The sequence below is a fragment of the Ovis aries genome, chromosome 14, assembly GCF_016772045.2.
Source record: "Ovis aries strain OAR_USU_Benz2616 breed Rambouillet chromosome 14, ARS-UI_Ramb_v3.0, whole genome shotgun sequence".
NCBI lineage: Eukaryota > Metazoa > Chordata > Mammalia > Artiodactyla > Bovidae > Ovis > Ovis aries.
This window is the reverse complement of record NC_056067.1, coordinates 50,956,878-50,968,419: the sequence shown is the minus strand read 5'-3', so window position 1 is coordinate 50,968,419 and position 11,542 is coordinate 50,956,878. Positions and strand designations below refer to the sequence as shown.

The following is an 11,542-nucleotide window of genomic DNA, read 5'->3' as shown; positions in this document are numbered from 1 at the left end:
GTGGGAATCTTAGTTCCCCCACCAGGGATTGAACCCGTGTCCCCTGCATTGCTAGATGGATTCTTAACCACTGGACCAGGGAAGTCCCTTTTTTAAAAATTATATTTCCTTTTTAAAAAATATTTATTTGGCTGCATCAGGCCTTAGTTGTGGCCAGTGGGATCTAGTTCCCTGACCAAGGGTTGAACTCAGGCCCTGCTTTGGGAGCACAGGGTCTTAGCCACTGGACCACCAGGAAGTCCTTTACCATTAAATGTGTGGTTTTAAACTTTACTCAAAGTGAATCCATAATCCCTATGGCTTCCCTGCAAGGCCTTCATTTTAAATACTGATCTGGCTGCACCGGGTTTAGCCGCAGCACGCGAGATTCTCAATTTTCGCTGTGGCTTGTGGGATCTTCAGTAGCAACATGTGAACTCTTAGTTACGGCATGTGGGATCCAGTTCCCCGACCAGGAATCAAAGCCAGGCCTCTGAATTGTGAACACAGTGTTGCAGCCATTGGACGGCCAGGGAGGTCCCAAGCCTTAATTTTAAAGGGGAGGAAATGGAGGCCCAGAAAATAGAGATTTGGCCAGGATCTCAGTCAATGGCTGAACCCAAGCTAGAAAACTAATGCTCCCAGGAGGAAAAGGGGAGCGTTTGGGTTCCTCCAGCACGCTGGCCATGATTCTGTCACTTTGCCAATGATCCTCCTCCCGGAGCACCCTTCACAGCGAGCACTGCACATTGCCTATCCCTCCCCTCTGCCTGCCACCCCTCTTCAGCTCTTTCACAATCCCACAACCCGCAAGGCCCACAAGACAAGGCAGAAATGCAACTCTGTAACTTTATTTGGCTCTGTGAAAAGGGAGGGGTGTTGGCCTGGTCCAGCTAGATCCTCAGCCCTTGAAGGCAAAGAGAAGGCCTAAGAGGATGCCCCAAGAAGGACTCTGACAAGGGGTCCCTGCACCACTGAACAGGGCCTTCTCTATGACGTTGACAACCTCAGTCACTCTGATGCTCCCGATATGGTGAAAATGGGCTAAAACACTGGAAAGTTCACGCGCACAGCCCATGAGGAGGAAGGTGGTATTGAGAAACCCTGCAAGGAAGAGAGAGGGCAGTCAGGGACACTTCCAAAAAGCAAGTGCCCTGCCCCTCCTTCCAGACACACCTCACCAACCAGGACACCTGCTCGCCCCTCAAAGACCCGGAATCAGGCACCTTCCCCTGTTCCCCTTGGAATTCTGTGCCATGACCCCCAGCACCTCTCCAAGCCCCACCCGCCTCCCTCAGAGATGGAGAGGCAGTAGGCATGGAGCAGACATCTGAGAAAGTCTGTGTCCTCTCACCTGCCTGGAATTTCACTGTGGAACTGTAACACTTAGTAGCGTCTCTGGGGCAAGACTCACTGGAGACGAAATTTGGGAGGCAGCTCTTAGAGTGCTCGCCCACACAAGTTGGGCAACTGTGGGAAGAAGATGTTAAAGTCTTGGGAGTCCTGGCCTTGAGGCGCAATATAGCATCCATGTTGGTGAGGTTATTGCAGAGATAGGTCCGGCAGACCCGGCTATAGGAGGCAACGGACAATCCAGGTGGCGGAACCAGGTAGGAGACTTGCGGGGGGTAAGATGAGGCTGGGCTGCAGCCTTTAAAACCCAGGATTCCCTTTCTGGTCCCTGCAGAGCAGAAGATTGGAGAGCTCTGATCAGTGTCATTGGCCACACCCAGTCCAACCTCCCACCCCCACTCCACCCCACCCCACCCTGCCCTTGCTGCTCACTCTGCCTCACCACCAGCTTTGCGTCTTCCCTCCTGTCCACTCGCTGCTCAGATCTCCCAGGTTTTATCTGCCTCTCCTCACCCCTCTCTCCACAGGAGGAGCCCCTCTGCTCCTCTCTCCCGTGTGTCCCAAACTTATCTTCTCTCCCACCTCCATTCTGCCCTCTTATCCAGCCCACAGCACAACCAGCTGGGTCCTGCCCCTCTCCTGCTGGTGTCTGGAAGTTGTTCCCAAAAATACCACGGGGTAAATATCTGGAACTGAGGTCCAGAGTCCCTGGGTGCTGGGAAGGGAGGTACAGGTCAGAAGAGCAAGCCAAAACAATGTAGCAAAGCCACCCCCGCCCACCTGCCTGGATGAACACCAGCGTCTCCTCACAGCCCTCATTCAGTTTACACACCATGCTCCTCAACAGAAACCATTGCCACCTATGGAGACCTACAGCTCTGAAGAGTGAAGATGTCGCTTCATAGCACAGAAGAGCTTCAGCCCCTAAAGAGAGAATCTTTATCTGGTCAACTGCTCCTCACATTGCTTTCTCAACCCTTGAGCTGCCAATCAAGAGCTCAGCCTCCACAGATCTTGTCCCCCAAGGGACCCAGATAGTCAGGTTTCCCTCCCCCAGTGGCAGGAATCCAGGCCCCCATCCTCCCCAGCCAAGAGGGTCCCAAAGCATCCAGCCCCACAGGACATACAAGGCAGAGAGGAAATGGCCCCCAGGAGACAGAGCAGTTGCATGGGGCTGAGATGCTGGGGCCCCATGGTCCTGTGTTTGGGTCCTGGATTCTGGAACCAATTTCAATCTAGGTCTCAAACTCCGTTCTTGTTGGCCTCTAGATCACTGTTTCTGAAGCAGAAAGTTGATTATCAGTTCCTGTGACATAGGCTCCCTGAAACCTTCAGGGACACAGATCTTCATCTCCATGGTCTTTCCTCCAGCCTAACCTGAACCCACTCCATGAGCTTCTCAAATCCTGACTCTCACTCTCCCGCTTAGTTTCTGCTGTTGGAAATGGTGCTGAGCAGAGAAAGCTGGCTTATTCAAAGGATCACTATTTATACAGGCTGTTCTCCATCCAGAGACAAGGAGATCAGAACAACAAATGTGTGAAAGTCAACTGATGTATTACTAAGTAACCCCTGACTTAAAAAAAGAAATGAGAAAGTATTTAGTACTGAATAATAGCAAACATGCTACATGTCACACACACACACAGGTGCATGTAAAATCTGATGAAAACTGAACAAGGTCTGTAATTTAGTTAAAAGTGTTGTTGTTGTTTAGTCACTCAGTCGTGTCAGATTCTTTTGCAACTCTGTGAACTATAGATGGACAGGGAAGCCTGGTGTCCTGCAGTCCATGGGGTCGCAAAGAGTCCGACCTGACCGAGTGACTGACTGAACTGAACTAAACTGATGGACTGTAGCCCTCCCAGGCTCCTCTGGGGGAGGAGTCCATGGGATTTCTTGGGCAAGAATACCGGAGGTTGCCATTTCCTTCTCCAATGGATCTTCCCAACCCAGGGATCGAACCCACATCTCCTGCATTGTGGCGGGATTGTTTACCACTGAGCAACCAGAGAAGCCCCAACAGTACTGTACCAATGTTAATTTCCTGCTCATTTACTACAGTCATACAGAATGTCCCTATGGGAAACCAGGAGAAAGGTTTTATGGATTCTATACACAATTTTTGCAACTTCTTATGAGCTAATACTCATTTCAAAATCAAAGTTTTTTTAATTGGACAATGATTTCTAAATCAATATTTAGAAGCAAATTTATAATTTAAGTACATTTATCAAGAAACAATAAGGATTATAAAATATGCTTATGAATTAACTCAAGAAGTTATACAAGGGACAACAAAGCAACCTCCCCAGAAAGGAATAAAAATGATGACCAGAAATCAATGAAATTGATTACAAAAAAACTATTTACAAAAAACTAACATTCATTCTTTGACAATATTACTAAGATAATCCTCCAGCAAACCTACTCAAGAAAAAAAAAAGAGAAGATGCAAATAAAATGCAGAATGAAAAATAGGAACTGAAAGACATTATACGTTCTAAGAATAATAAAACTGTCATTAATAACTCCACATTTGGGACTTCCCTGGTGGTCCAATGGTTGAACGAATGGTCCAATGGTCCAGAGGTTTGATCTCTGGCTAGGGAACTAAGACCCCACATGCCACAGAGCTACTGAGCCCATGCACTCTAGTGCCCAAGCACTACAACTAGAGAGAAGCCACAAAACGAAGAATCCTCATGTTGCAACAAAGACCCAGTGCAGCCAAAAATAATTTTCTTAAAATATATATTTAAAAAACAAGTCTACACTTACAAATTTGAAATTTATCCATTTCATAAGTGGATAAATTTCTAAAATAATATGAAATGCCAAAATGGTCATAAGAAGAGTGTATGCAAAGTCTTAAACCAATAAGACTGGACAAAGATCTCAGGCTAATTGATAAGAAAAAGAGAGAAATTTCAGTAGGGAAATAGACCAAGTATATGAAGAGGCAATTCTCAATTCTCAGAAAAGCAAACCAGAAAGGCTAACAAGCACATGAAGAAACACTCGTGCTCAACAATAATCAGAAATTCAGTGTATTCAAATGAGCATCTACCAGACTGACAAGAGATCAGAAAGCTGGAAAAATATGAATGTTGGTAGAACTATGGGGCTGGAGAGGCCCTTGTGCATTGATGCTCATGGGTAGTTGTGGCCAGGGATAGGATCCTCTCCTGGACCCTGAAGAATGGAGGCACCAAGGGTTCTGATCAGTGTCTCAAGCCCAAAGTATCATTCATCGTAAAAAGTCTGGCAATATTTAGTCAAATTAGTTTTCAGTTCAGTTCAGTTCAGTTCAGTCGCTCGTCGTGTCTGACTCTTTGCGACCCCATGAACTGCAGCACGCCAGGTCTCCCTGTCCAATACCAACTCCCAGAGTTTACCCAAACTCATTTACCCAAACTCATGACCATCGAGTCAGTGATGCCATCCAGCCATCTCATCCTCTGTCGTCCCCTTCTCCTCCTGCCCCTAATCCTTCCCAGCAGCAGGGTCCTTTCCAATGAGTCAACTCTTCTCATGAGGTGGCCAAAGTATTGTAGTTTCAGCCTCAGCATCAGTCCTTCCAATGAACACTCAGGACTGATCTCCTTTAGGATGGACAGCTTGGATCCCCTGGCAGTCCAAGGAACTCTCAAGAGTCTTCTCCAACACCACAGTTCAAAAGCATCAATTCTTCGGCACTCAGCTTTCTTCACAGTCCAACTCTCACATCCATACATGACCACTGGAAAAAACAATGGCCTTGACTAGATGGACCTTTGTTGGCAAATTAATGTCTCTGCTTTTTAATATGCTGTCTAGGTTGGTCATAACTTTCCTTCCAAGGAGTAAGCGTCTTTTAATTTCATGGCTGCAATCACCATCTGTAGTGATTTAGGAGCCCCAAAAAATAAAGTCTGACACTGTTTCTACTGTTTCCCCGTCTATTTCCCATGAAGTGATGAGACCAGATGCTGTGATCTTCATTTTCTGAATGTTGAGCTTTAAGCCAACTTTTTCACTCTCCTCTTTCACTTTCATCAAGAGGCTTTTTAGCTCCTCTTCACATTCTGCCATAAGGGTGGTGTCATCTGCATATCTGAGGTGATTGGTATTTCTCCCGGCAATCTTGATTCCAGCTTATGCTTCTTCCAGCCCAGCGTTTCTCATGATGTACTCTGCATATAAGTTAAATAACCAGGGTGACAGTATACAGTCTTGACGGACTCCTTTTCCTATTTGGAACCAGTCTGTTGTTCCATGTCCAGTTCTAACTATTGCTTCCTGACTTGCATATAGGTTTCTCAAGAGACAGGTCAGGTGGTGTGGTTTTCCCATCTCTTTCAGAATTTTCCACAGTTTATAGTGATCCACACAGTCAAAGGCTTTGGCATAGTCAATAAAGCAGAAATAAATGTTTTTCTGGAACTCTCTTGCTTTTTCCATGATCCAGTGGATGTTGGCAATTTGATCTCTGGTTCCTCTGCCTTTTCTAAAACCAGCTTGAACATCTGGAAGTTCATGGTTCACATATTGCTGAAGCCTGGCTTGGAGAATTTTGAGCATTACTTTACTAGGGTGTGAGATGAGTGCAATTGTGCGGTAGTTTGAGCATTCTTTGGCATTACCTTTCTTTGGGATTGGAATGAAAACTGACCTTTTCCAGTCCTGTGGCCACTGCTGAGTTTTCCAAATTTGCTGGCATATTGAGTGCAGCACTTTCACAGCATTATCTTTCAGGATTTGAAATAGCTCAACTGGAATTCCATCACCTCCACTAGCTTTGTTCATAGTGATGCTTTCTAAGGCCCACTTGACTTCACATTCCAGGATGTCTGGCTCTAGGTGAGTGATCACACCATCATGATTATCTGGGTCGTGAAGGTCTTTTTATTTTTTTAATATATATTTATTGATTTGGCTACATGGGGTCTTAGTTGTAGCATGTGGGCTCTGGTTCCCTGACCAGGGATCGAACCCAGGCCCCCTACATTAGGAGCTCAGAGTCTTAGACTCTGGACCACCAGGGAAGTCCCGAAGATCTTTTTTGTACAGTTCTTCTGTGTATTCTTGCCACCTCTTTTTAATATCTTCTGCTTCTGTTAGGTCCATACCATTTCTGTCCTTTATCAAGCCCATCTTTGCATGAAATATTCCCATGGTATCTCTAATTTTCTTGAAGAGATCTTTAGTCTTTCCCATTCTGTTGTTTTCCTCTATTTCTTTGCACTGATCGCTAAGAAAGGCTTTTTTATCTCTCTTTGCTATTCTTTGGAACTCTGCATTCAAATGCTTATATCTTTCCTTTTCCCCTTTGCTTTTCACTTCTCTTCTTTTCACAGCTATTTGTAAGGCCTCCTCAGACAGCCATTTTGCTTTTTTGCATTTCTTTTCCATGGGGATGGTCTTGATCTCTGTCTCCTGTACAATGCCATGAACCTCCATCCATAGTTCATCAGGCACTCTATCAGATCTAGTCCCTTAAATCTATTTCTCACTCCCACTGCATAATCATAAGGGATTTGATTTAGGTCATACTTGAATGGTCTAGTGGTTTTCCCTACTTTCTTCAATTTAAGTCTGAATTTGGCAATAAGGAGTTCATGATCTGAGCCACAGTCAGCTCCCGGTCTTGTTTTTGTTGACTGTATAGAGCTTCTCCATCGTTGGCTGGGAAGAATATAATCAATCTGATTTCGGTGTTGACCATCTGGTGATGTCCATGTGTAGAGTCTTCTCTTGTGTTGTTGGAAGAGGGTGTTTGCTATGACCAATGCGTTCTCTTAGCAAAATGCTATTAGCCTTTGCCCTGCTTCATTCTGTACTCCAAGGCCAAATTTGCCTGTTACTCCAGGTGTTTCTTGACTTCCTACTTTTGCATTCCAGTCCCCTATAATGAAAAGGACATCTTTTTAGGGTGTTAGTTTTAAAAGCTCTGGTCGGTCTTCATAGAACTGTTCAACTTCAGCTTCTTCAGCATTACTGGTTGGGGCATAGGCTTGGATCACCGTGATATTGAATGGTTTGCCTTGGAAATGAACAGAGATCATTCTGTCGTTTTTGAGACTGCGTCCAAGTACTGCATTTCAGACTCTTTTTTGACCATGATGGCTACTCCATTTCTTCTAAGGGATTCCTGCCCACAGTAGTAGATACAATGGTCGTCTGAGTTAAATTCACCCATTCCAGTCCATCTTAGTTTGCTGATTCCTAGAATGTCGACATTCATTCTTGCCATCTCCTGTTTGACCACTTCCAATTTGCCTTGATTCATGGACCTAATATTCCAGGTTCCTATGCAATATTGCTCTTTACAGCATTGGACCTTGCTTCCATCACCAGTCACATCCACAACTGGGTGTTGTTTTTGCTTTGGCTCCACCCCTTCATTCTTTCTGGAGTTATTTCTCCACTGATCTCTAGTAGCATATTGGGCACCTACTAACCTGGGGAGTTCCTCTTTCAGTATCCTATCATTTTGCCTTGAGCAGCAGTTGCTTGGGCACAGGAGGGCTGAGAGGAGCTACTCCATGTTCAAGGTCAGGAGGGGCAACCGTGAGGAGATACCCCTCATCCAAGGTAAGGAGCAGTGGCTGCACTTTGCTGGAGCAGCCATGAAGAGATACTCCACATCCAAGGTAAGAGAAACCCAAGTAAGACAGTAGGTGTTGTGAGAGGGCATCAGAAGGCAGACACACTGAAACCACAATCAAGGAAACTAGCCAATCTGATCACATGGACCACAGCGTTGTCTAACTCAATGAAATTAAGCCATGCCTTGTGGGGCCACCCAAGACAGATGAGTCATGGTGAAGTGGTCTGACAGAATGTGGTTCACTGGAGAAGGGAATGGAAAACCACTTCAGTATTCTTGCCTTGAGAACCCCATGAACAGTATGAAATTAGGTTTACAAATAGCTATTTCTGGTATATCCTATGTACACAAAACAGAGATTTCCACCTTCAACTACAAAAGAACACATAAAAGGATGTGGTAGTATGGTGGGAATAGTGAGCTGAAGGCAACATGGGCATCCCTCCCTGAGACCAAGTGAACACATAACACACAGGGGATGCATACCATGGAATATCATGTACTAGTTAGAAGCAACTGGTTAGCTGTACACATCACATGCACATGGATGGATCATAAAAACACTATGTTGATTATTTTTAATAATAAACAGCTCAATGTCACTTGCATAAGTTAAAACATCATGCATAGAAAACACTGCACATCCAAGAACACACACAGACTAAAAGAGATATGCGTGTGCCATCTTAAATGAGCACCTGTGGGACAGGGAATAAAAGTGGGGAACTGGGGATTACTGGAAATTAATAAAATGCTGTAGGTAGTACAAAGTTCTTAAGACTCTGAACTCAAAGACAGACCAAGGTTGGAATCTTTACCTCTCCACTGACTAGCTGTGTGATCTTATGCCTCCTATTGAACTCATTTATAAAACATATTAAAAATATATCTCATAGACTCATTATTAAGATTATTAGCATAAAGTGCCAGGCAAGTGCTAAGCTCTCCAAAATGTTGCCTGCCTGTTCCCCATCTCTCTCTCTCCACTATCTAAAAGATCAAGGTCAATCTCTTTAGCTGGCATTCAAGCCTCCCACATACAGGCCACCCTTCATCCCTCAGATGGGCCCCAAAGAACCTTTCCAATTTTGTCTAGTACTGCTCCCCTGCACAGCAGTCCAGATAGAGGCCACTTCTGCCATACTTTTCTGACCAGAATACCTGACACAGAGGATCTTTAACCCAGAAATCTGCAGCAAACCAAGAAGCCAACACCAGCAGAAAAGATGGGGCACGGAAAGGGGGAATGAAGGCAGACAAAGGATCAAAGGAGTTGGACTGAGCAGGGGACAGGGCACACACCTGCCTGGAATGCAAAACCACAGGCCCCAGCAATCTGGGTACAAGCACGGACACAACCAGAAAAGACCGGAATAAAATCCTCAAGAGAAAAGGGTTGAAGTAGTGATCAGAGGAGACACCATTCCTACAAGAGAAACCACACTGAAAAGGAGGAGCAAATTAATGGAACGGAAACTTGCAGGGAAAGAGAGGACGAGCAGCAGAGAGAGCACACTCGGGAGTGGCATAAAAATGAGAAGTTGGGCACAGAGATCGGGTTCTGGGGTGGGGAGGAGACTATCTGAGAGGCTCAAAGACAGAAAAGGAGACAGGGCAGGATGCATAGAGAAAAGGGGACAACACAGAGGATGGGGGTGGGGAAACAGTGAGATGGGTCTAATAGAGATGCACAGAGAAGGCTACAATTACAGAGTGGAGGCCAGAGAATGGGGTGAAACCCGGGAGGAAGATGAACACAGAGGGTGCAAAGTGTTAAAAATCACAAAAGTATCTCGGGAACCAAAGACAGGGATAGGAGAGGAAGGGGGACAGTCTATGAGGGGATGAGGCATATGGAAAGAGGGTTTCAAAAATTAGCAGGATGAACAGGCAAAAAGAGAGACTCCAGAGAAGGAAAACATCAAATTTAGGGAAATCAGCACAGACACAGCCAATAAGAGACAGAAGGAAAGGGCCACAACGTTAGAAGGTGGGACCTGGGAGGGAAACAAGGATATCACAGGTAGGGGAACATAAAAGGAGAAATGTACATCGTGAGTTGGGGTAGTGGGAGAGAAGTGAAAAAACACACGGGCGTCCACGCAGTGAAAAGCCGCTCAAGTCAAGTCCTGACCACCAAATGCTCCAGAGGCGGGGCGGTGCCGCTCAGGCCGGAGGACGAGACTGCGCATGCGCCGATGAGTCCAGGTCAACGTTCGCGGGAGGGCGGGCCAGGCGGCCGTTCCTGAGGGCGGGGCCAGCCTTGTACTGGAAGCGGTACTCGACGCCCCATTGGCCACCTCTCCCAAAAGGGGAAGAACAATTTGGGAAAGGCAAATCACAAGGAGAAGGGATAAGTGCGAGACTCAACTCGACGCGCTATTGGCTGGATTGATAGTCCAGCGCGAGGAGAAGCGGACCGGAGGTAAAGGGGTGGGCTGTCAGTGCAAGATCTTGAAGCGCATTGGTCGGTTGCCTCGGCGCAGGACTCGCCGCTTGAAGTTCATTGGTCCTTTAGAGAAGGGGCGGGAAAAGTGGCGCGAGCGCAGCCGTTCCTCACGCCACTGCCTCAGCGCCTCCTTTCGCCTCCTCCAGATTGACTCTAACTCTGTTCCAGGCTGTGGTAACTCCGGACTGACGAGACTAACACGACCCCGCCCCTCCGTGTCTCTTCCCCTCCCTCTGTTGCTCTGGACTCCCAGCCCCAGGCATCCTCTCGCCTCCCTGCTCGCTCTCCTCGCGCCCCCTTTGCCTTTCCCCCGCCCCGCGGACCCTGGGCGCGCTCCCCGAGCCCCGCCCCCTCCCTAAGACCCTGGACCCGGCGTTTGTGGGGGACAGCTCCAGAATGGGCTGCGCGCGAGGAACAGCTGAGTGGGGCGGTGGGGTGGTGGGGCGGGAGTGGCTCGAGACTACTTGTTGGGAGTCGGTGAAGGCGCGTGATGGCCGGGCGCAGCGACTTGCCCGGGTTTGCGTTAGTTTGGAAGGAGTGTGGGTGCAAGAGAGGAATTTGGGCCGTGGGGAGGGGGGTCTTTGGGTCTAGATCAGGGCCTGGCACGTGGAAGGGGCTCAGTAAACCTTTGCTGAGGAAATGAAAGTAATTCTTGAAAGTGGGACAAGGGATTCTTGCGAATGATATATTTACTGGGGTGCAAGGGGGTCTGATTAAAAGGGCTGCAGGGAGAAGTTGAACTGTACGGCATACATGAGGGTTAAGGATTGAAAGGGGAACACGAAAGCATGTGTGGGAATTGGATAACTGAAGGGGGGAAGGATGATAATTGTGGAAGAGGATGCCAGGAAAATCATGGGAATGGGGTGGTGATGGGGAGTGAAAGAACTGTTGCAGGGGGCGTGAGAGTGCCTGAGTGTGCCCCAAACTGGTATTTGTGCTTGGGAAGGTACAGATAAGCAGAGAATAATGTTTGGATCGAAAGATACATAAGAAAGGAAAGAGGAGAGAGGTTCTTGGAGAGGAGGATGCCCCAGGAAGGGTGAAGAAGGGAGAGAGCCAGGGGAGAATCAAGGGTGACAGCTGAGTCCCGGGATGGGCAAAGTGGGAAAACCCTTCAGGTGTGGTCTCCCAGAGGCAAGAAGGATAGTCAGGACAGGACCCACGTG

At 47.1% G+C, this 11,542-nt stretch overlaps 1 protein-coding gene across 1 annotated transcript; it reads right to left on the bottom strand.

The window, feature by feature from the left end:
• Positions 1-880: 880 nt before the first annotated feature.
• Positions 881-2,526, bottom strand: LYPD4 (LY6/PLAUR domain containing 4). The gene is made up of 4 exons (XM_027978397.1): positions 2,460-2,526; positions 2,113-2,256; positions 1,334-1,660; positions 881-1,083 (listed from the first exon to the last, which is right to left on the bottom strand). The coding sequence occupies exons 1-4, from the start codon at positions 2,524-2,526 to the stop codon at positions 881-883; spliced, it is 741 nt and encodes a 246-aa protein (XP_027834198.1).
• Between the last annotated feature and the right edge of the window lie 9,016 nt (positions 2,527-11,542).